Here is a 20,230-nt window from a genome sequence, read left to right on the forward strand (position 1 = left end):
AACTCCCTAAAGGCCCTTTTCAGATTTCTCTCCTCTGGCTCTTTTGTTCATGAGGGAGAAGTCTTCCCACTTCTAGCCAAGACCCATGTGAGGCCAGATTAGCTCGGCGTACAGAGGTGCTCCCCACAGCCCACAGGCTCGGATTGTATCCTCACGCGGACCAGGCTGCGGGATACCGCAGCTCAGCCAGAGACGGTCATCATCACCCCCCAGTGAGCCCTTGGTCACGCGGAGACGGAAGGATGGCGGGAGGGATCTGCACAAATGCTCCAGCCAAGAAAACAGGGCCTCCCTCCTTCCACAGACTCCCCAGTAAAACAAGAGAACTCAGGGTCAAAGTGCATCCCATTTAGTTGAGAACTCACACTTGGCTTTGTCCGGGCCTGGGGTACACGCCCCTCCTCACTTTCATAGAAATTTGAAGACTAATTTTAAGGGAACACCCGGCACGGCTCTGGAAAAGGGCAAAGCGCTGCCCCGGAGGACACTCACAGAGTTAGAGTAAACCACGCCGTCAGGGGCTGACCGCCGGTGCCACGTCCCGCAGCCGTTCAGGGGAGACTCCAAAATGAAGTGGGTGCCATTCACCTTGGCCTTGCAGGTAGGATCCAACAAGGTGAGCTCCATCCCAGAGTGGCCGCTGGCCTGAAACAACACCACCAAAAGATATGCAGGGGCCCGGGCAGCTCTATGGCACACAGCTGACACGCTTCGCCTGCTCTTCCGAGCAAAGGCTGCTGGAGGCTGGGTCCCCCCCCCCCTTCCAGCCTACCACCTCTCAACAGCCCGAGAATTGTGCTTGTTGGCCTTAGAAATTCAATAGCAAAATATTGACACACAAGGATCTGGAACCCCCCTCCCTGAGAACAACAGGAACCGGCTGAGAATTCCAGCCAAGGGGAAGTGAGCCCATCCAACCGAGAAAACAGCGTCGAGGCTCAGGAGCTCGAAAGTGGGAGAGCTAGAGGGAACCAGCACACGCGGACAAGCGCAAGCTGGGGGCGGGGGGGGGGGGGCTTCTCTCCTTTAAGAAACGTCACTGACCTGAAAAGAGTCTTTTTCTACAGCCACAGTCATCTTTTCATTGTCACATTGGACAGACAGGGCAACATCCATGCTCCCCTGCACTTCCTCGGGCTCTCTGGGACCAGGAAACAGCTGTAAGCTGGGCATGACAGGGTCCTTTGGCCGAGGGACCCCGTCCTCTCCCCCGTCCTGCCGGCCTCTCCTGGCGATATCGGGGAAAGGAAAGGGGAAGCCTCCGTTCCGGCCTCCCCCTCCCCGGAGGGGCGGGCTGTCCGGGGCCGGCAGGGCGCCAGGGTCCAGCAGGATCCGTAGCTCAGGAGGGATGGTGTGGACTTCCTCATCGCTCATCTCCTCTGGCGGTAACAGAAGAAGGCAGAGCACCATCAGCGTTTGCTGCCAGGCCACAGCCATCAGCGTCAGAGGCAGGAGCAGGAGGGACCAGCACAGAACGTCACGTGCAAAGCCACTCCTGACAAACAGTGCGTAAGGGAGACGAGGGGTCTGGAAGCTGGCCTTTGAGACCTCACGTTCTTTCTAACTGGCTGTGCGGCTCTGGGCAGGTGGCTTACTCCTCTGTGCTAAAGGCTCCCAATTTTAAAAATTAAGAGGTTGGATCAGATCAGAGGCTCTCAGCTTTGGCTGCACATTCAAATCACTTTGGGAGTTTAAAAAAAAGTCCTTCTGCTCAGGCTACACCCAGGCCAATGAAAAATTGGACTCTCTGGGGTGGTACCAAACAAATCGTTATGTTTTAAAGCTCCCCATGTGATCCCAATGTGCAGCCAAGACTAAGAACCATTGGGTTAGTTGATTTCTAAGGCACTTCAAGCTATAAAAATCTGATTTGAACAAGTTACATGGACGATATCATTCCATTCAAATGCCACTGAAATACTTACCTTGAATCTAGAGATTCTTTAGAATAGTTTCTCTAAAGATTTTTGAAACAACATGTGTTTTAAAATTATTCTGCGACCTCCTTTTTGAACGCTAAATTCTAACAGGTATCTCGGCACCCTGGTCTTTCAGATCCTAGACCCCAAGGAGGAAGGGAAGAGCCGCGTAGGCACCGTCATTCCTTCAACGGGAGAGACACATTTCCATACAATCCATACTCAGTATAACAATTTAAAGGAAAAAAAAAATAACTTTTCCCAGTATCCTCTACACCCACTATCTAAAGCCAAGTGATGTATGCCTGTGGCCAGTCCAACTCGGTGGGAGCTGGGGGTGGAGATGACCGGTAGACACAGCACTGAATACTATCTTTGTGAAAAGGATGGCACGGTTGTATGGGTCCAAAAGAAGTCAGAGCTTTGGAGGCTTGCTTTTTTCAACAGAGGTGCGAAGATTGAACCCAGGACTTCATGCACGCTAAGCACGCACTCTACCACTGAGCTACACCCTTCCCCCTGGAGGTTTTTAATTTGTACTTTGATAGAAACCTTCAAAACAATCCTGCAAAGTGGGTCCTATCGTTGCCCCCATGTTACTGAGGAGAAACCTGAGGCTCAGAGGTTAAGGAACTTCCCAACAGCAGACAAGCGGCAGGGCTGGGGCTTGAGCGGGCACTCCTAACCTTCGCTCTGCGGGCACCGCACTCAGTGGCAGTACCACACGGTGAGGAAGAGGTCTGGGGATCAGAAAACCTGGGGTTTAACTCCCACATCTGTCAGACTCTGGAAAGCCTCAGGAACGTGTTAAGTGTCTGCTTTCTCCTCCATCGTGGTGGGGTAATAGCTCCCACATTCCTTCTGGGCAAGAATGAGTCCTCGTGACTGTTCTTCTTGTAGGACTGACTTCTCCCCCGCAGACCCGGCCCCTCTGTATCTCAGCCACAAGTGGGCTCCAGGGCCCCTGAGAGCAGAGCCCAGGCTAGCCCGCCCTTAAGCTAGTCACAGTGAAAGCGATCCGCCACAAAGCTCTCCAGCACGCGATCAACTCCACGTTACTGAAAAAGCCTGTCTGGATGGTTTCTCCAAAATCATCTAGTGTAGTTCTAGGCAACTTTAAGCTTCATAGTAAAAAGCAGTCAAATGAATCGTTAAAGTTTGCAACAGACAAGCGGCACCACTTAAGCTGAAATGAGAGCTCCTCGTTGGAAAGCTTCATTTGGAGGATATTTTCATTAAAAAAAAAAAACCTACTTACCGTTGTTTTCCAGACGCAGATGAAACCTGTTAGCCACAGGAGCCACTGTGTATGACGTCACGGGGCTGTAGCCGTTGTCCGAAGCCCACTTGACCAGACTCTGCTGGGTTGAAGGGATGTCGTCTCTCACCGACTTGGTCATTATCATGGATCTTTCGCTTTCTTTCCCAAAGCCAATACTGTTAGGAGCCTGAAGACAGTAATAGTAAAATTTCACCCATGAGTTTACAAAATTAAACAGTGCCTTAAGTAAGAGCAACTAAGTGTCTGAAACTGGTGAGTTCTATCCTGGGTGTGAGAGAACCGTTCGTCCTTCTGACCCCTACTTTCCTTGGGCTACGAACACTGACGTGAAAATCTTTAACAGCAGACTGAGAACCATCTGTTCACGCCGTTTGATCACACCATTTGGGTCGCTGGTGTTGTTACAAATGACATAATCGGTCTTTGTCCTGGTTGATAATCTAATTATCATAAGCATGCCAGCATGTCACTGCAGAGTTAATGTTTAAATTATTAACACACACATACCAAATATGTGTACCAAACCCTCCCTTATTTTATTTAAAATTACATATAAAGCATGAAGACGTGCATATTACATTGTCCCCAAACGCCTATGCTTCACTTCCCGTCCCTGAGAATTAAATGAAAAAAGGCACCACCTCGTTACTCCACTGTGTAGACATCCCATCTTTGTAAACTGTTGAATTCCATGTGGTGAAACAACAGAAGTCTACACTTCATTTATAATTTATGATCAATTTAGCAATCACTGTGATCAAAGTGTCATTGTAGACACTTTGCCAATTCTATTAATAGAATATGCTGATTTTATGTTCTAAAATATTAATTAAGTTACTGTCCCTCTAAGTACCAATATCTCTATCCAGCAATACAAGTAAGTCTTAAAGTTAACTTTCACTTGGCAATCAGTTACAAAATTGAAACTGAATGACAGAAATCTTTCCAGAAAAGGACATAAAAGGACTCTGAGTAACAAGGACATGGAATGTAAATTTCCGTGTCACCTTCTGACTCCTACGGCAGTGATCTTCCCAGATGCGAGGGAGCGGAGTGCTGCAGAGGACCCCAAAGGGAGGTCACCACGTTTTCAACAACTGCTCCAACAAGGCTGGAAGCCCCTTCCAGCAAGCAGATTATGCCATTTCATGCCGTATAAAAATCACTTTAATTTCCATGCCCAATTATTTTCTTCTGCATACACGCAGCATTTTCCCTAAATTCCCCATTTGTTTCCCATTCTGTTTGCTCGTAACATGACTAAATATTAATCCTTTCCCACTGTAGAGCCACAGAAGATTCACAGCCTCGAAGTCCTCCTGGCCTCTTTGGTTGTGGGATATTGGCTGAGGACACACATTTTCCAATTCAAAGCTTAAAGGGTCTCACCCAGTATATTCTTCTACTGCCCAAAGTGCATGTCTGAGATAAAACTGCCAGACTGGCCAGTCATAAAAATGCACACAAAGGGACCATTGAGAGCTTTAACCGAATTCTGTAGCCATTTGCAAAAACTCAGTTTCACAAGTTTGGGTTCTGCTCTTCTTCCTCGGGTTCAGAGAAAACTCCTTAGGGACAGGAAGATAAGGAAGGGAGAAGGGGGGGAGGGTGGGAGGAAGGAAGGAAGGAAGCTAGAATGAAGGAAAGAAGGACCCGGTTTGTTCTTAGAACTCTGTATTCACTGAGCCCACAGCAGTTTCTCCGGCACAGCTCCTCCAGCTTTTCGGGGCAGCATGTCATTTCGATTGGCTGGAGAGGCAACCCTGGCCTAAACAACACTGCTTGGCCTCGTCTGCCCCAGCCTCTCGTGTCGTTGGACAGCTGAGAAAACACTGCATTTCCAGGACACTATCATCGTGACTGCCACCTGTCCTTCCTGTGCCAAAATGCAAGGCCTTGGTTACACCTTCTCACAGTAACTCTAGGAGCTGTCGGTACAGCCCTCACTGATTATACTTTGGGACCTACAAGGCTAAAAATCCATCAATACATTTGTAAAGCTGTAAGGTTTGGGACAGCGGCAGGCAAGCTGGTTTCCAGCAATCCTCATCCTGTATTTCTGGGAGTCCCGAGGCTTTTCCAAGGCCTCGGTACAGCTACTCCACGTGGTTGTGTTCAAGAGGGTCTCAAATACCACCCATCTTTCCCAGCTAAGTAGAGTCTGGGTGCCCTCCCCGCCGCCCCCCCTCCACCAAACACACCTGCGTCAGAGCTGGCGTCTGGGCCGGGGGCTGGGGGAGGAGTTGGGCAGACAGTGCAGTGCAGAGTCCCACTGGGATTAAAAAATGTCTCTTCTAAGAATAAGCTGTTTTTTCCAAACTTGAAGCCCTGAAGCCGTATGAAACAGTCCAGTGGGACATTTCCAACAAGTTTCCTCCATCTAGTCTTTCATGATTTGGAGGTTCCTCCAAAATGCACTTATGCACGGTCCACAGGGCCCTGAAGGCAAAGCTGGACCTGGGCGTGGCGACGTGCACACTTCTGGCTGTCCCATTCCTGCCACAGCGCAGCCCTCTGTGTCCCTCTGGATCATTCTGCCACTGGGAGGGTGCATTCTGCCCACGTCGCACCCCCAACACACGCACGCGCACCCACGCTCAGTGGGTCTCCTCTTTACCTCACCCAGCAAGTCCCTTCCGGTCCCTTTAGTGGACGTTTGTCTCTGTTTTCACTTTGTTTAGAGAAGCTAGTTGTGCCTACAGACAAACATGTACAGAATTGCTTGCAGAAGGAAAATGAACCCCCCTTTTACGGTGCCGCGCTAAGAGCTTTCCACGTGTTCCCTTGTGTAGTTCTCCTCCAGAATATAAGGAGGTAGGCACTGCCAGCCCTTTTCGGAGGAGGGGAGCCCGAGGCTCACGTGAGCTCACCGTGTGCCGGCCGCTTGCTTGAGATAAAATACTCAGGACGCACTTAACAAATGCTGAACGAATAAATGCCCTCTGCTAACCCTCACGAGAACTCTCAGGTGAGCGCCATCAAGGGCACGCACTCAGAGTTCAGTATTTACTGGGAGTAATGGCAATTGGAAACAGGATCTGAACCCACTTTGTCCGGCCCCACAGCCAGGACTCTTTCCACTCTACCTTTTCATTAGCAGGTAACCTTCCCTCCCAGCACAGTCAGAATTCACATCTGAGGCGGGAGTTAAGGACTCACCAAGCATGAAACTGACTGGGAGAGTAAAAAAGAACACCATGAAACATTACCCAATTGTTTAGTAATGTTGTCGTGCATTGTCCAAAACCGGCCTGGAGCAGGAGTGCAGCCAAGAAGAGTAACATAAACAGACCTTGCACAGGGACGAGCGATCTCATTTCGAGCCTTTCTGATTCCTATGAGAAGTGGGGACGTTCAGAGTGCACTCCAGGGCTGCCAGGGGCCGGGCGCACACACTCGGGGGGAGGAAGAACCACTGAGGGTCAGGGCCAGAAGAACATTTACACAAGAACTCCAGCAGGGAATTAAAAGGTACCGTATGTTTTTGCCTTTCAAAGCATGATTCCCTTTCCTGTTTTTGTTATTCTGAAATTAAAAACATTTGGTTAGTGTGCCAGGCGGCCAAGGTTGCAGACACCCCAGGTCACCAACGCCCCTCAGGCCACGCCAGGCAAGGCAGTCAGCACAGCTCCGGCTTCGGCGAGTCACTGCTGGGCCTTGTGCTCGACACCAAAGTGACGGGCCGCCGTCACACACGGCGGCTTGCTGGGATCCTCGCAAAGTTAGGGAAAAAAAGAAAGAGACCCACAGGAGCCAGAAACAATTCCTTCAAGATTAAGGAGTGTGAGCTCGCGGCTTTGCTGCCTCTGGCAAGTGCTCGCTCCCGACGCTGCCTAGGCTCTTTTACTGCTTCATCACGCGAAGGTGCCGTGAATGAGTAACACCCAGGCCGAAGGCGTCCCTCTCCCCACATACTGGAAACATAAAACCCACTCCCGCTGACTCGATGCAGGTCCTGACAGAGGAGCTGGCCACAAGTTTTTAAAAAGACAATGCACAAAAATTTGAGCCCACCAAAGAGATGCACTGAGAAAAAAAAGTGACAATGAATATACGAATGTTCATGCATAACTGAAAAATTGTGCTCTACACTGGAAAATGATACATTGTAAAATGACTATAAATCAATAAAAAAGTTTAAAAATAAAATAAAATAAAAATAAAACCTAAGTATATGTTGCTTATAAGAAACATGTTTTAAATGTAAAAATACAGAAAGTTTGAAGTAAACAAAAACATTTGAGCCCACCAAAGAGATGCTAAAGAGATAATTATCTTCTTAAAAATGGGGGGGGGGATTTCTTCCTTTACTTCCAATACTCTGTCAAACAGTTATCTCCCTAAACGTGTCTGAAAATGATTTATTTTACCAAATTTCAACATTCAACTTTTCAGGAAAGCAGCTGCTGTTTGCCTCTCACGCCACCCGGAGAAGCCTCTTAAGTGTATTTCCTTCATGAAATACAATGCTTCGGGCACAGGCGGGGGGTACTTTGCCAGCATCACCTCACAACCCCTAGAAGTTAGAAGCAAGCAAAAAGGCAAGGCAATACCAAGTATTTATCTCAAAAAAGAAAAATGAGCTGGAGCCAGCGGAGTTCCCAGGCCCCCGCTAAACACCTAAGCCCCGGGGGAGAGCTGACGCGCAGGACCGCGTCACCCAGGCCCCTGCACAGGGCTCCCGGCCGGGAAGGGCTTCATCGGGCTCGCGGTCTTCCACTTACTGAGATGGGAAGGCACGCCAGTACATTTCAGGAATTTCACAGATGAGGCAAGTGGGGTCTAGACAGGCGAAGGGACTTGCCCAAGGTCTCAGTTTGTAAATGGCAGAGTCTAAGCTTAAATCTGGGTCTGACTGACCTCAGGCCATGTTTTTAACCACCACCCTGACCGCTCTTATAGGGAGAAGCCAAGGAGGAGCTCGTTTTACAAACTGAAAAATAACGGAGAGCGTTAAGAGAGATGCCAGAGAGGCAGAAACTTTACAAAAATAACACACTCACACTCAGGTTAAATTACTGCCCTTCATCAAACAAGGAAATGCTCGACCAACTTACGACAGCTTTCAGGGTTCCCTTAATGTCGAAAGATTTGATCACCCAGTTGACAGACTTTTTGCACTTCAAGATCAGGATGAGATTTTTGACCACCTCAGGTTCCTTTCGGGAAGGTCTTATGTCAATTATTATATCCACCTGGAAAGCACTGTGGATGGAAAACAAAGGCAGAGTGAGCACCCAAATGCCAGAAAGTTGCAACTATGTCCCCTCTTCCAAGTCTTCATGTTTCCAATGTCTGGCCAGTTGATTAAAAAGCTGGCCTGAATCCCAGGCAAATGACATGTGCAAAACAGATTGTTAGTGCACACATAACAAAATGGTTTTACATAACAATACAAAAACGCGCCTGCTGATAATTAGCCACCAACATTTTTCTCTTCCTTGGAAAAAAAAAAAAAAGGTGGCTTCTCAGTATAGCCACTGTTTGAAATGGACTTGAATAAACCAGAAGAGTTTACTTTTGAAGCAGAATTGTTGCTTTTTCAACCTCTGACACCTTCAATGTGTAACATTCTAGTTTACTATGTGCTCAAAATCCTTCAAAACCAGAAGTGGGTGGCAGTTTGGTGAGTGGAGGGTGGCAGGGTGGCAGGGTGGACGTAAGAGGGAGGCAAGGCAGAAAAAAATTAGTAAACTTCAGAATAAAATAAGAGGCCAAAGGCTAGAGAATTTCCTGACTTATAAAAGATTTGCTTAAGCCATTAACATTTGCTACAAACTCGTATCTGCATTTACTTTCCCAAACTTCTGGATATACAGTTATTAAAACAAAAAAACAGATGGTCAACCAACTGATTACCGGAAAATTAATAAACACAAACCAAACTTCTAAGAATTCAGTACAAAAGAGAAAATTTCACTAACAACAACATCTCTGTCATTCTGGATTTAGGGCAAAGTCTTCACTTCCATCTTGGTTTGACACACTTGTAAAGCATAGAATGAATGATATGCTCAAATGAAGCCTCAGGCTGAACATCTAAGCACATTTGCCAGATTGTTTCAATTCCCACTGCATTTTAATTTTCCACAAAATTCTTCACATGGGACAGAACGGAATCTGGTAATTTGGTAAAAACTGATCTGTAGTTTATTCACTTTTGAAATCAAAGTTTGATTAGAATTTTAACTGGGAAGTCTCTCTACGATGCAAATTTACAATTTAACTCACTAGTGCACATGAAATGCAGGTCAGAGTAGAAGGGCCTCCTCTCCCCCCTTTCTCTCTGTTTTAAATTCCCCAATCATTCCTGATGGAGAGGGTTAAATCTCCAGTCCTGGGGAAGGACGCTGAGGGCGGGACAGGCACAGGCAGGTGGTGTCTAATGGCTCTCTGGTGTGTCACCGCGAAGGGCCCGTCCTCTGACACACACACTCACACTCACGTGCACTCTCTCTCACACACACACTCACATATAAGTTTAAAGTAAACAGTTATGAGTGCAAAAATGTTCTGAGGACATTATACACAGGATTTTGTTAAAAAACATAATGTTGTTTAAATGATGCTCATGTCAATAAGGCACATTTTGTAATTTCCTTAGCAGGGCTGGACAAGAGAGTAAGACTGCTTGTCCTGTGACGGGCGCGGTCCGCCCTCCGTCCCTGCAGGTCCCACATCTGCAGATTCAACCACGAGTGGAAAATACTGGGCCAGAAAGGTTCCAGGAAGTCCCAAATTGAATTTGCCACTTGCAGGCAACCGTTTACAGAGCATCCACACTGTATTCGGTATTGTAAGTGATCCAGAGGTGATTTAAAGTGTACGGCAGGATGTGTGCAGGTTATATGCAAACACCATGCCATTTCACACAAGGGACTTGAGCCTCTCTGGATTTTGGTAACGGAGGGGGATCTGGAACCAACCTCCCGCAGACACCGATGGACAACTACCAGGTGGTTCAGATGAGGCGTCAGGAACTCACCTGCAGTACGTGGGGTCTAGAGGCAGACGCAGGAGATAAAATACACCCCTGGTGCCTGTACGCTCTTCTTCGCAGTTTCTCACCCAAAGCGCCGGCGCCCTCCCCCTCACACGGGGAGGGCGGCACCCCTTCCCACCTCGTGAGAATCGTATCAAGTCACACCAGGTCTTTGTTTTCCTCGCTTCTCAGTGAGGAAAACACACACACACACTCACCTGTAGGGGTTAGAGTTGGGGGTGATTAACTCAATGATGTGCACCTCTTTATCCTGGGGCTGGCTGGATATCACACAGCCTTCTGCAGCTTTGGGCTGAAGGTACTCGGCAAGGTAATTGAGGGAGAGAAAATTCTTCCCTATGTTGCACGTGGGAGGGAACACTTGATCTGAAAGTAAAGAAACACATTGAACTACGTGGTAACCAGACTCAAAGGAGAGAAGGTGACAGTGACACAGGGCAAGTGCAGCACACAGGGAACCACAAGCCCACAGTCAGGGCCTCCGAACCCCTCAGCCTCCGTCCTGAAGTGCCTCCCTGCTGGCTGCCAGCGGCCTCCTACTGACGAACCCCAGTGGCCTCTTTTCGTCTAAATCCTCTCCTTTCCTGTTCTGTGTGCTTCTGCTTTGCCCTCGTCCTCACCTGTCTTTCCATCTCTCACTGGTTCCTCCTCTGCTCACCCTCAAGTACCCGCGGTCCTCAGTCTTTGGTGCATACCAGAATCCACCTGCTTGGACCCCAGAGTCAGATTCAGAAGATCTAGATGGGGCCTAGGGAGCTTTCTTTTTGAAAAGCTCCACAGTTAATCTTGATATAAACCAAAGCTAAGGACCTCGGTTCCTTCATCAACCCTCTTTATATTCTGTCTTCTTCCCGGATGATCTCAATCACCCCCATGGCTTCAACTTATACCCAGATCATAACTCCTTTTCTGAGCTGCAAACGTGCACCGCCATCTGTCTACCAAGCACTTCACCTGAAAGCCAATAGATACTTCGGTCAGCACACTCAACGCCGAATCCAGTGACCCGTTCTATCCCCCAGTACACTCCTCTTTGGATATTTGCTATTTCAATTAAAAGAAGAACCAGCAGCCTAACTGGTCCTCTGGCTCACCGTGCAGAATTAATCATCCCTTCATGTTTACTCCTCACAGCAGCTCATACTCTAAAGACTGAATGCAGCAGTTCGGGAGAAACATTCAGACAGACTTCCGCTCTTTCTCACAGTCTTGACATAGACACGAATGTTCACATGGCACTTTACAGTTTACAAGGTGCTTCCACAAACGTTATCTCGCGGGCTGAGGGCTGCTCACCACCCCCGCCAGGGAAAGCGACGCAAGCGCCGAGGGTCTGAAGATACTCCCCCGACGGCCCAGGCCACTGACACAGCCCCGTGGCTAATGGGGTTTCCATCCAGCGGTTTAAATGTTTAAACAGAACTTGAAACTGCTGGCAGTGTGACAGCCGGGACCAGTGTCAAGGAAGTTCTAGGTGTAGCAGACTTTCTTCAGGAGGGGTAATTCATCAGAGCCCTGGCACTTTAATGGAGTGGACTTCTGCCTTTTGCATTTAATGGACAGGATGCCAGGGTTCAAATTCATATGCAAGTCTCACCGAGGAGCGAAGACTCATGCAGGAGTTCCGAGACTGAGACCGGGCTGGCGCTGCCCTCCCTGCCCTGCACTGACGTCCACCACACACACTGCGGCGACATGGCCCCATGCACGTGCCCCCCCAGTGCTGCCCCTCGAACACAGGGGACCAGAGGAGGTCATGAGGCCCCTGCTTGGAGGCTCACTTCAAGAAAGTGCTGGCTCTGCACTCTGGATTCCTCCCGAAAGACCCCTTCAGAGACAAGAGGCCAGCGCCCCGCTGACCCAGCTGCCGAGCAGCCTCCCCTCCACATCTGCTGAGGGTTTGGCCAGTTGGGCAGATGAGAAACACACACCCTGCAGCTGCGGCCTGCGGGTGCCTCCCCCAGGTCACAGGACGGAAAATGATACTGGGGTGGCAAGGCTGAAAATCAAGAATCAGAGGGTGCAGATATAGGCCAGGGACAGGCGGGCCTGGAATTCAGGAGACTAGGGCCCTCCTGGGCTCTGGCCTGGACATCCAGTCCACAGGTGTGCTGGGTTTGCAGCTGGCATCTATATAGTGGGCACGTGGCGAAGGTTTCCTGAATTAAACAACAGCGGTGTGAGATTTCAGACAAAAAACTCACCCACACTGTGACCCTCTGAAGGCACTAGGAAAGGTTTAATTGTTTAAAAGGTGCTGTTATTAAGGGCTTAATTCCCAGATGCCACTGTCACTAACTTGAGTAAGCCGATCACTTTTTGCTGTGTGTGCATGTGTGTGGTTTTCTTCCCCCTGAAGCGGCCTTCCCCACGTCTGGCATCAAAACTTACACCAACTGCCAAGCAGAAAGGAAACCACGAAGGGGAATCCCCGGGCAGAAGCCTGGCAAGTGTGGGGGAGGAGGGGAGTCACATGCTTATCTGTATTTTAGGAAAAGATTGACAAATGACTTTGAGAACTAGAATAATACTCTAGGAACCTGGGAGGCAACACAAACACCTCCTTTTCCAGCCGTGGAAACTGAGGCTCCAGTTTCCAGGTAAATCAGAGCGTTGCCTGAAGCCTCACAGTGAATGAGACCAGCTGGGGTGAGCACTGAAAGCCCTCAGTCCTTCCACGCCGGTTGGAGTAGTGGTTCTTGGATGTTAGCGAGCGTTAGAATCACGTGGAGTGCTTGCTAGCACACAGATGGCTGGACCCCCGCCCCCAGAGTTTTCAGTTCAGTTGGTCTGGGGTGGGCCTGAGAACCAGCATTTATAAACCGTTCCCCAGGGATGAGGATGCTGCTGGGCAGGGACCACACTCTGAGAACCATTGGGGATAGACCAGGGGGAGGCTCATGGCCTAGGATCCCCGGCTCGGCTGGGTGGAGACAGGTCAGGTTGTGGGAAAGCAGTGGACGAGGCAGGCTCAGCAGAGTCCAGTCCACGGTGACAGACATCGCCTTGGGGTCCGCCAGCCTAACCACGGACCCTCACTCCCCCAGCTGCTCCTCTCCACGACGTGGGCCAGTGATTTATAACCTACTGGTGACTGGAATCTCCAAAGCTGTTGCCAAGAAGTTAACTGGTTTTCACTGGGCAAAACACCAGGTTCTTAAACTTCTTTCCGACCCAGTGTGCAGCCTTGGGGGAGTCACTCCTGCACACAGAAGCGCATGCACTGCCGAGAAAATGGAGCCCCACATTCTACATGGGGCCATGACACATGTTCTTATCCTAACAGATTCCAAGGGGGTAATCAGAAGTCTTTCAAGTGCTCGAGTTCTGCTTCAGAAACAGAGGCCATAGTCAGAGCTCAGAACCTTTATGAAAAGAGACTTTCTGTTTTGTCCCAACGGGACGACGTCTGTCACTAGCTTCCTGACGACCACGAGAGTTGAGCAAAAAACTTCAATGCTTTGGACCTGACTTGCGTCTGAAGCTCCTCCTCCCTCCCCTTGACTGAACAAGCCTCCCCGCGGGGAGCCTACTTCATGCTTAGGTTGTGCTTATTGGCTAAGACTCAAAACACAGCATCAGACAGTAAGCATTAGACTCAAGGGTCAAGAAGCCCGAGTTCGAGCTCTGGCTTTGCCACTTGCTAGTGATGTGGATTTGAGCAAGTTAGCTTAGCCCTCCACCAGCCCCTCTGCAACACGGTGGAGACAGCGGTTTCCTCCCAGGGTCACCGGCAGGGTTAAGTCGGGTGGACGCAAAGGCGCCTGATAGGGCCTCTGTGCACGGCGCACACTCAGTGTCAGCGTCCACCTTTCTCCGCACCTGTCACACATCCCAGATTCAAAAAAGCGCTGGGAGTGAGCACCCAGTAACGGGTAGCTACCCGTGAGGGAGGTGACAACCCCTGCAGAAATCAAAAGCAGGCAGACAGACCCTGACGCCCTGAAATGCCACCTTCACACAATCTAACAAGGACCCACTTACCAGAGCTGTTATTTCTAGTAACTTATTTGGGAGCTCCAAATACACTCAACTAAAAATAATGATAAAGAAGTTATTTTAAAAGTAATATGCTTTCAAAATTGAATCACCAGCTATTTATATCCCTCTGCAAGGCAAAGAAATTAAAACGGGCCATTTCTTATCAAGGCCAAACAGTTCCTTTCTCCAATAATTTGTCCTTGTAACAGGCATTAGTATTAAAAATATATTCAAACACTTTTCCTCTATTATTGTCCAAAATTTAACTGATGTCTCGAGACCACAAACTGACCTGGCTTCAGATGTCTGCAGAGTAACGGGCAGGAGGAGGCACTGACTGCTGACCCCCCCTGCCGACTCCTCCTGCACTCCCTCAGCCATCCAGCCCCGCCCGCGCCCTCAGCTTCTGGCCTCTGCTCACTTCTCTGGGCTTCTGCGTCCTAGCCAAAGGCTCCTCCTCTCTCAGCCAGGCTCCCCCCGCTGCTCCCCACGACCAGGCCTGCGTCCTCAGAAGGAGAAAGGGAAGGAGGGGACGTGGTGGGGAGCAGAGCCCAGGGACCCCTCAGGCCCTTCCCTGCCGCTCCAGCCATGGGTAGCACTGTGATTCCTGCCCAGCCACCTGGGCTCAGGGAAGAGAACCGACTGCTGTAAATCAGTCACTGAGTGAAACCGCACAAAATTTACCTTCCCCCACTTTAATGTAAATGTTCCTCGCTATCTTGAGTTCGGTGAACGAAGTGACTGCTCCGTACTCCTTTTGGGCCCAGTTTAGCAGATGCTCATTTCCATGGGGGAAGGGCCTTTCTTCTGTTTCTGCTGACAAGGAGAAGTTTCCTGGTGAAAAGTGGACCACAGAACCCGCAGACACCTAGAAAAACCAGAATTGCATGTTTAATGTGGTACGGTCACCTAGAACTGAACTGTGATTAGAGAAAAGCATTTATCAGGCAGTTAAATGGACATTTGTCAGCCCAACCTCTTCCCTCTGTGGCACAGGCAAATTATCTTTTTTCAGCAACTGATTCAAGAACTAGACCCAAGCCTGCTTCCCCCAGGTAACGGGACCCAAGCCTGCTTCCCCCAGGTAACAGGACCCAAGCCTGCTTCCCCCAGGTAACGGGACCCAAGCCTGCTTCCCCCAGGTAACGGGACCCAAGTCAGCTTCCCCCAGGTAACGGGGCCCAAGCCTGCTTCCCCCAGGTAATGGCAAACTGCAGTCAATGCAGGGTGGCCCTGTTCTTTTTTTTCTAATTGTAGTGCGGTCAGTTCACAATGTTGTGTCAATTCCTGGTGCACAGCACACTGCTTCAGTCATACGTAGACACATTATTCCTTTTCATATTCTTTTTCATCGTAGCCTGCTGCGAGGCATTGAATACAGTCCCTGTGCTGTGCGGTATAAACTCGTTGCCAGACCAACCCGAGCGCACCCAGTCTCTTGCCTGTGCTTTTTTAAAGCACTCTGTGATGAGGGACCGGAGACTGCTTTGTGAGTCACCCGACTCGGCATGGATAGTTCCCAGATACCTAAACTGAAGGCCAACCTCTCAAGTAATGTTTTCAAGTCAAGTGGGAAGCTTCGGTGAGTGTTTTCACGGGCGTGTAATGGGCTTCTGGGACAGTGCAAGGGATCCCACAGTCCTGCCAGCACCTGAACAAGACATCCAGGCCTCCCACAGCCGCAGCCTCTGCCAGCAGAGTCACCACTCGGGACACAGTGAGAGTCCCTCGGGTTTACAGTCTCCCGAGCACTGAGGCAAAAAGAACGGCCAGAGCTCGCCCGTCTCCTGCCTTGCCATGCTCCTTCCTTACAGTGAGACGTGTGTTGCAAGACCCCAAATTCCCAGAGATAATGAAGGCGAAAGGCTGTTACACTGATGCTCATAAAACCTTCGGGATGATTTCTGCAAGCCCCCACTGCTGCTGGATGCACTTAGACCATTGCCGACCCCGCGTATCACGGTGAATATAATCAACACACACAAAGGAGGAAGGCCGTCACCTGGCTGCTGCGCTGTCATTAAACTCACCTGCTGGTGAATGCACGACGTCATCTCTACCGGCTAGCATTTGTAACTGGTTTTATCAATGTCAGGGCGAAGCCTCAAAATGTGAACGATGAAAAGAGGCTAACAAAATTCCCAAGCCATAGAATTACAAATGCCTTGTATTAAATTTCACATTAACCACAGAACTAACACCAGATCCAGCAACTCCACTTCTGAGCACTTATCTGAAGAAAACGAAGACACTAATTTGAAAAGACAGGCGCCCCCCTCCCCAAGCTCACTGCAGCCAAGATGCCGCAACGAGCGTCCATTGATGAAGGGATGGATAAAGATGTGGTCCATATACCACGGAGCGTTTTCAGCCATAGAAAAGGAAAGTAAAATCTTGCCATTTGCAACAACATGAGTGGGCCTTGGGGTATTACGCTAAGTGAAGCAAGTCAGAGGGCGAGAGACAAATGCCACATGGCCTCATATGCGAATCCAAAGAAACAAAACAAAACACCAAACCGGTAGGTCCTGAGAACAGACTGGTGGTTGCCAGAGGCAGGAGGTGGGGGGCGAGTGAAATGGTTGAAAGGGGTCAAAAGGCACCAACTTCAGGTTAAAAAATAAAGTCAGTCATGCGGATGTAATACACAGCATGGGGACTGCAGTTAGTAACACTGCATTGTGTGTTTGAACGTTGCTAGAGACGGCAGATCTTAACAGCTCTAATCAACAGGGGAAAAGGTCTAAATACGGTGACAGGTACTAACTAGGCTTACTGTGGTGATCATTTTACAGTTCCTTCAAATACTGAATCATCGTGCGGAATGCCTGAAGCTGGTATGTCAATTATAAGGCAATAAAGAATTTTTCACAGTCACTGTCATTAACAAAAGCAAGCAGCGCCTGAAGCGGCTACGCCCAGACTAAACGCGGGCCGGTGGCAGGAGTGCTGCCGACCGGTCTACCCCGTACAGCGGCGTGTTCAACTCCACACACGTACCAAGCAGCACCTGCCCTAACTGCTGCACTTGGCATTGCTATTTCCCCGCAACTATGCATACACAGATGTTTTAAATGCTGGCAAAGACGCACTTCACCAGGCTGGTTCCATCACCTACTAATGTGGTGCTACCCCTCTCACCTGAAAACTGGAAGCATCTGAAGAGTTTCTAAACATCCTGAGGCCCAGGCCACACCCCCGACCAGCCAGAATCTCGGGGGAGGGACCCGGGCGTTAGGGTTTTGCAAAGCTCCCTGGTGACTCCAGTGCTCAACCACAGTTGAGCAGCTCTGCCTCAGTGAGAACTGAGTGGTCCACAGTTTGCAGAGCCCAGTGACGGCACCTCACAGCTTTCTCTAGACAGGGGGTTCTTAACCAGGGGTGATTCTGTCCCCAGGGGACATTTGGCAATGCCTGGAGACATTTCTGATTGTCACAACCGGCAGGCAGGAGCTACCGGCATCTGGTGAATAGAGGCCAGGGACGCTGCTGAACATCCTACCGTGCACAGGGCAGCCCCCCTGCAACAAGGAATTATCCTAGATGTCAACGGTGCCAGCGCCACGCCCGAGAAGTTCTGGTCGACGTTTTGGACTGACCAGACATCCACTGGGTCCCCAGACTGACAGCGCTTTCTGTCCTAGAAACTGGGCTGCTGAGTACGTAATAAACAGCACTGGGAACTTTCTGGTGTGTGCTGGCTTGGGAAATTCAGAGCTAACCATTAACAAGCTGGGCGTAAACTGTCGCCACCACCACCAGCTACCATTTACCGCACACCTGCCGCGCATCAGGCACCCTCGAGCGCTACCCAGTGTGGCAGTGACGTGTGCTACATGTCCCAAAGCCAGTTATAAGCGACCCCAGTGGGGACCATTTAGCTTTGACCTTGCTTTGACATTGCCGGCATAAGAAAAAGCTCCTGCACCTTCACCTGCCAAACAATAGCCATGCCAACCTATGTGTAAATCCTCTGAAGCTTAGCTACTCACCAACACTGAACGTCAAACAATGTTTATCTGATTTTCTGACCGAAACATGGTAGTAAAACCTTCTTTTCACTGAAAAGCACTTATGCTAAAAAGTTATTTTTATCAAGCCTGTCACCGAAAAACCCCACAACAGTCCAAAGGTCCCTGTCCCACTGCCAGGCCAGCTCTGAATGTTGAGGCCAGGACGCTCTGCTCCTCTTTCTCATTCACGTTACAGCCATGAAATAAGACACTCGGGCTTTAAACACGTTGCGCACAGAGTACACTGCTTCAGAGTGGAAGGCGGGCTGTGTCGCCCTGGCGCGTTCCAGAGGCAAGAATGTGAACAGTGTAAGTAAGAGGAGGAAGGGGGAGCAACGTGGGAACGGACCCTGGAGTGATTAAGAGCGCTGCCCTGAAGCAGCCGGTCCCTGGAGGAGGGCAGCCCCCGGCCGGTCCCTCCACGCACCATCAACCCCGCGCAAGCCCGCCCCTGCAGGGCCAGCAGCCGGGACCGCACACTCGGGCCTGAGGAATCCAGAAAAGGAGGCAACCGCCACGCCTCAGGCGCATTCCAGGGAGAAGAGAGCAAAGCTGCCAGGGCAGGCAGCGTCCCTGCCTGCAGGTCAGTGGAAATTTCCTGCCGAGGCAAGGGGCTAGTCACGCTCCTCCAGAGCCCCCGCCCGCGGCTCTGACAACGCGGGGCACCGACCGAGGCCCGCCCAACCCCCACTGAGTGCTCCAGGTGTCGTTTCCACTTGATCCTCAGCACTACCTGTGAGGGAGGCTACTCCGATTTCCACGGCAGAGAGGGGAAATCTCAGAGAAGCTAAGGGCCTACCCACGGTCAGAGAACCAGCACCAGGGCAGGGCCAGGACAGGGGACTTCTGACTCTTGGGCGCAGCTGGCCTCTGCCTGAACCCCTCCACAAAGCAGAGCTCTCCAGCTCCCAAGACAGAAGATTTCTGTTCTTACTTTCTACCTGTACCTTCCAGCCACCTGTCTGAGCTGTGCCTTCCAGACCAAAGAATCCCTTCCTCTTTCTTCTAGAAGACAAGCCTTCAAGTGTTTGATGATGTCACTCAACCCTGATCAGGGCAACGTTCCAGCCTCCCGAGTCCTCCCCAGACACCACGGTTGTCAGGTCTTCATCAGCACAGACTCTGGAATGTGGTGCCCAGAACAAGACTTGGGGTTTGAGTGTGGTCTGATGAGTGTACCATGAAAGTTAACTTCAGGTGTCAACTTGACCTGGGCTACAGGGTACCACATACTTGGCCAAACAATATTCTGAGTATTTCTGTGAGAGTGTTTTTCGACGAGATTACTATTTAGATCAGCAGCCTAAGTAAAACAGATTGCCCTTCCTCATGTGTGTGGGCCTCACCCAATCAGTTGAAGGTCTAAAGAGAGCAAAAGGCTGACCCTTCCCCGGAGTAACAGAGAGTTCCCCTGCCTGACTGCCTTTAACCTGGATGCTGGCTCTGCAGTTTGGGCTTGCTGGTCTCCATAATCCTGTGAGCCAATTCCTTACAACAAATATCTTTCCATATCTATGTGGCCACTGCAAGAGGCCCGTGATCACATTTGCTTTTAAATCAGCTGATGCCCACTATTATCTCATAGTCATTAATTTATGCTTTAAAACTACATTCAACAAATATTTATTGAGTGTCAGGCACTGTTCCAGGTGCCGGGGATATAGGAGAGAAGGCAACAGACAAAGTTCCCTGTTCTTGTGGGGCTTACAGCCTAGTAACTGTAAGTCAGAGGAATAAGATGAACAAACCATATGTTAATAAGAGCTATGGAACAGTATAAACTGAGAGAAGAGGATAGGGGCACCACACTTTAAAGTCCTGTGACGGGGGATAACTGAGAAAGTCCCTGAGCAGTTACAGACTGGAGGAGATGAAGAGCCGGCCTTGAGGATGGCAGGGGCGGGGCGCTCATGGTGGGGCAGCAGCGAGTGGACAGGTCTGGCTGGGGGTGGCCGGTGTGGCTGGAGCACAGGGGTGAGGGGGAGGCGGGTAGGAGAAAAGGTCCAAGGGATCACAGAGGAGACCAGGAGAG

General features: G+C 50.0%; 1 protein-coding gene across 3 annotated transcripts in view; it reads right to left on the bottom strand.

Annotated features, from left to right (window-relative positions):
* Positions 1-20,230, bottom strand: part of TGFBR3 (transforming growth factor beta receptor 3) — a 183,037-nt gene that overhangs the window by 33,584 nt on the left and 129,223 nt on the right. For all 3 annotated transcript variants that reach the window (XM_074369938.1, XM_074369937.1, XM_074369939.1), the window contains exons 5-10: positions 14,870-15,053; positions 10,402-10,570; positions 8,259-8,406; positions 3,178-3,367; positions 1,045-1,379; positions 493-645 (exon numbers count right to left, since the gene is read on the bottom strand). In XM_074369938.1, coding sequence (XP_074226039.1) covers positions 493-645; positions 1,045-1,379; positions 3,178-3,367; positions 8,259-8,406; positions 10,402-10,570; positions 14,870-15,053 — 1,179 coding nt within the window. The remainder of the gene's footprint in view (positions 1-492; positions 646-1,044; positions 1,380-3,177; positions 3,368-8,258; positions 8,407-10,401; positions 10,571-14,869; positions 15,054-20,230) is intronic.

This window comes from Camelus bactrianus, chromosome 9, assembly GCF_048773025.1.
Source record: "Camelus bactrianus isolate YW-2024 breed Bactrian camel chromosome 9, ASM4877302v1, whole genome shotgun sequence".
Lineage (NCBI taxonomy): Eukaryota > Metazoa > Chordata > Mammalia > Artiodactyla > Camelidae > Camelus > Camelus bactrianus.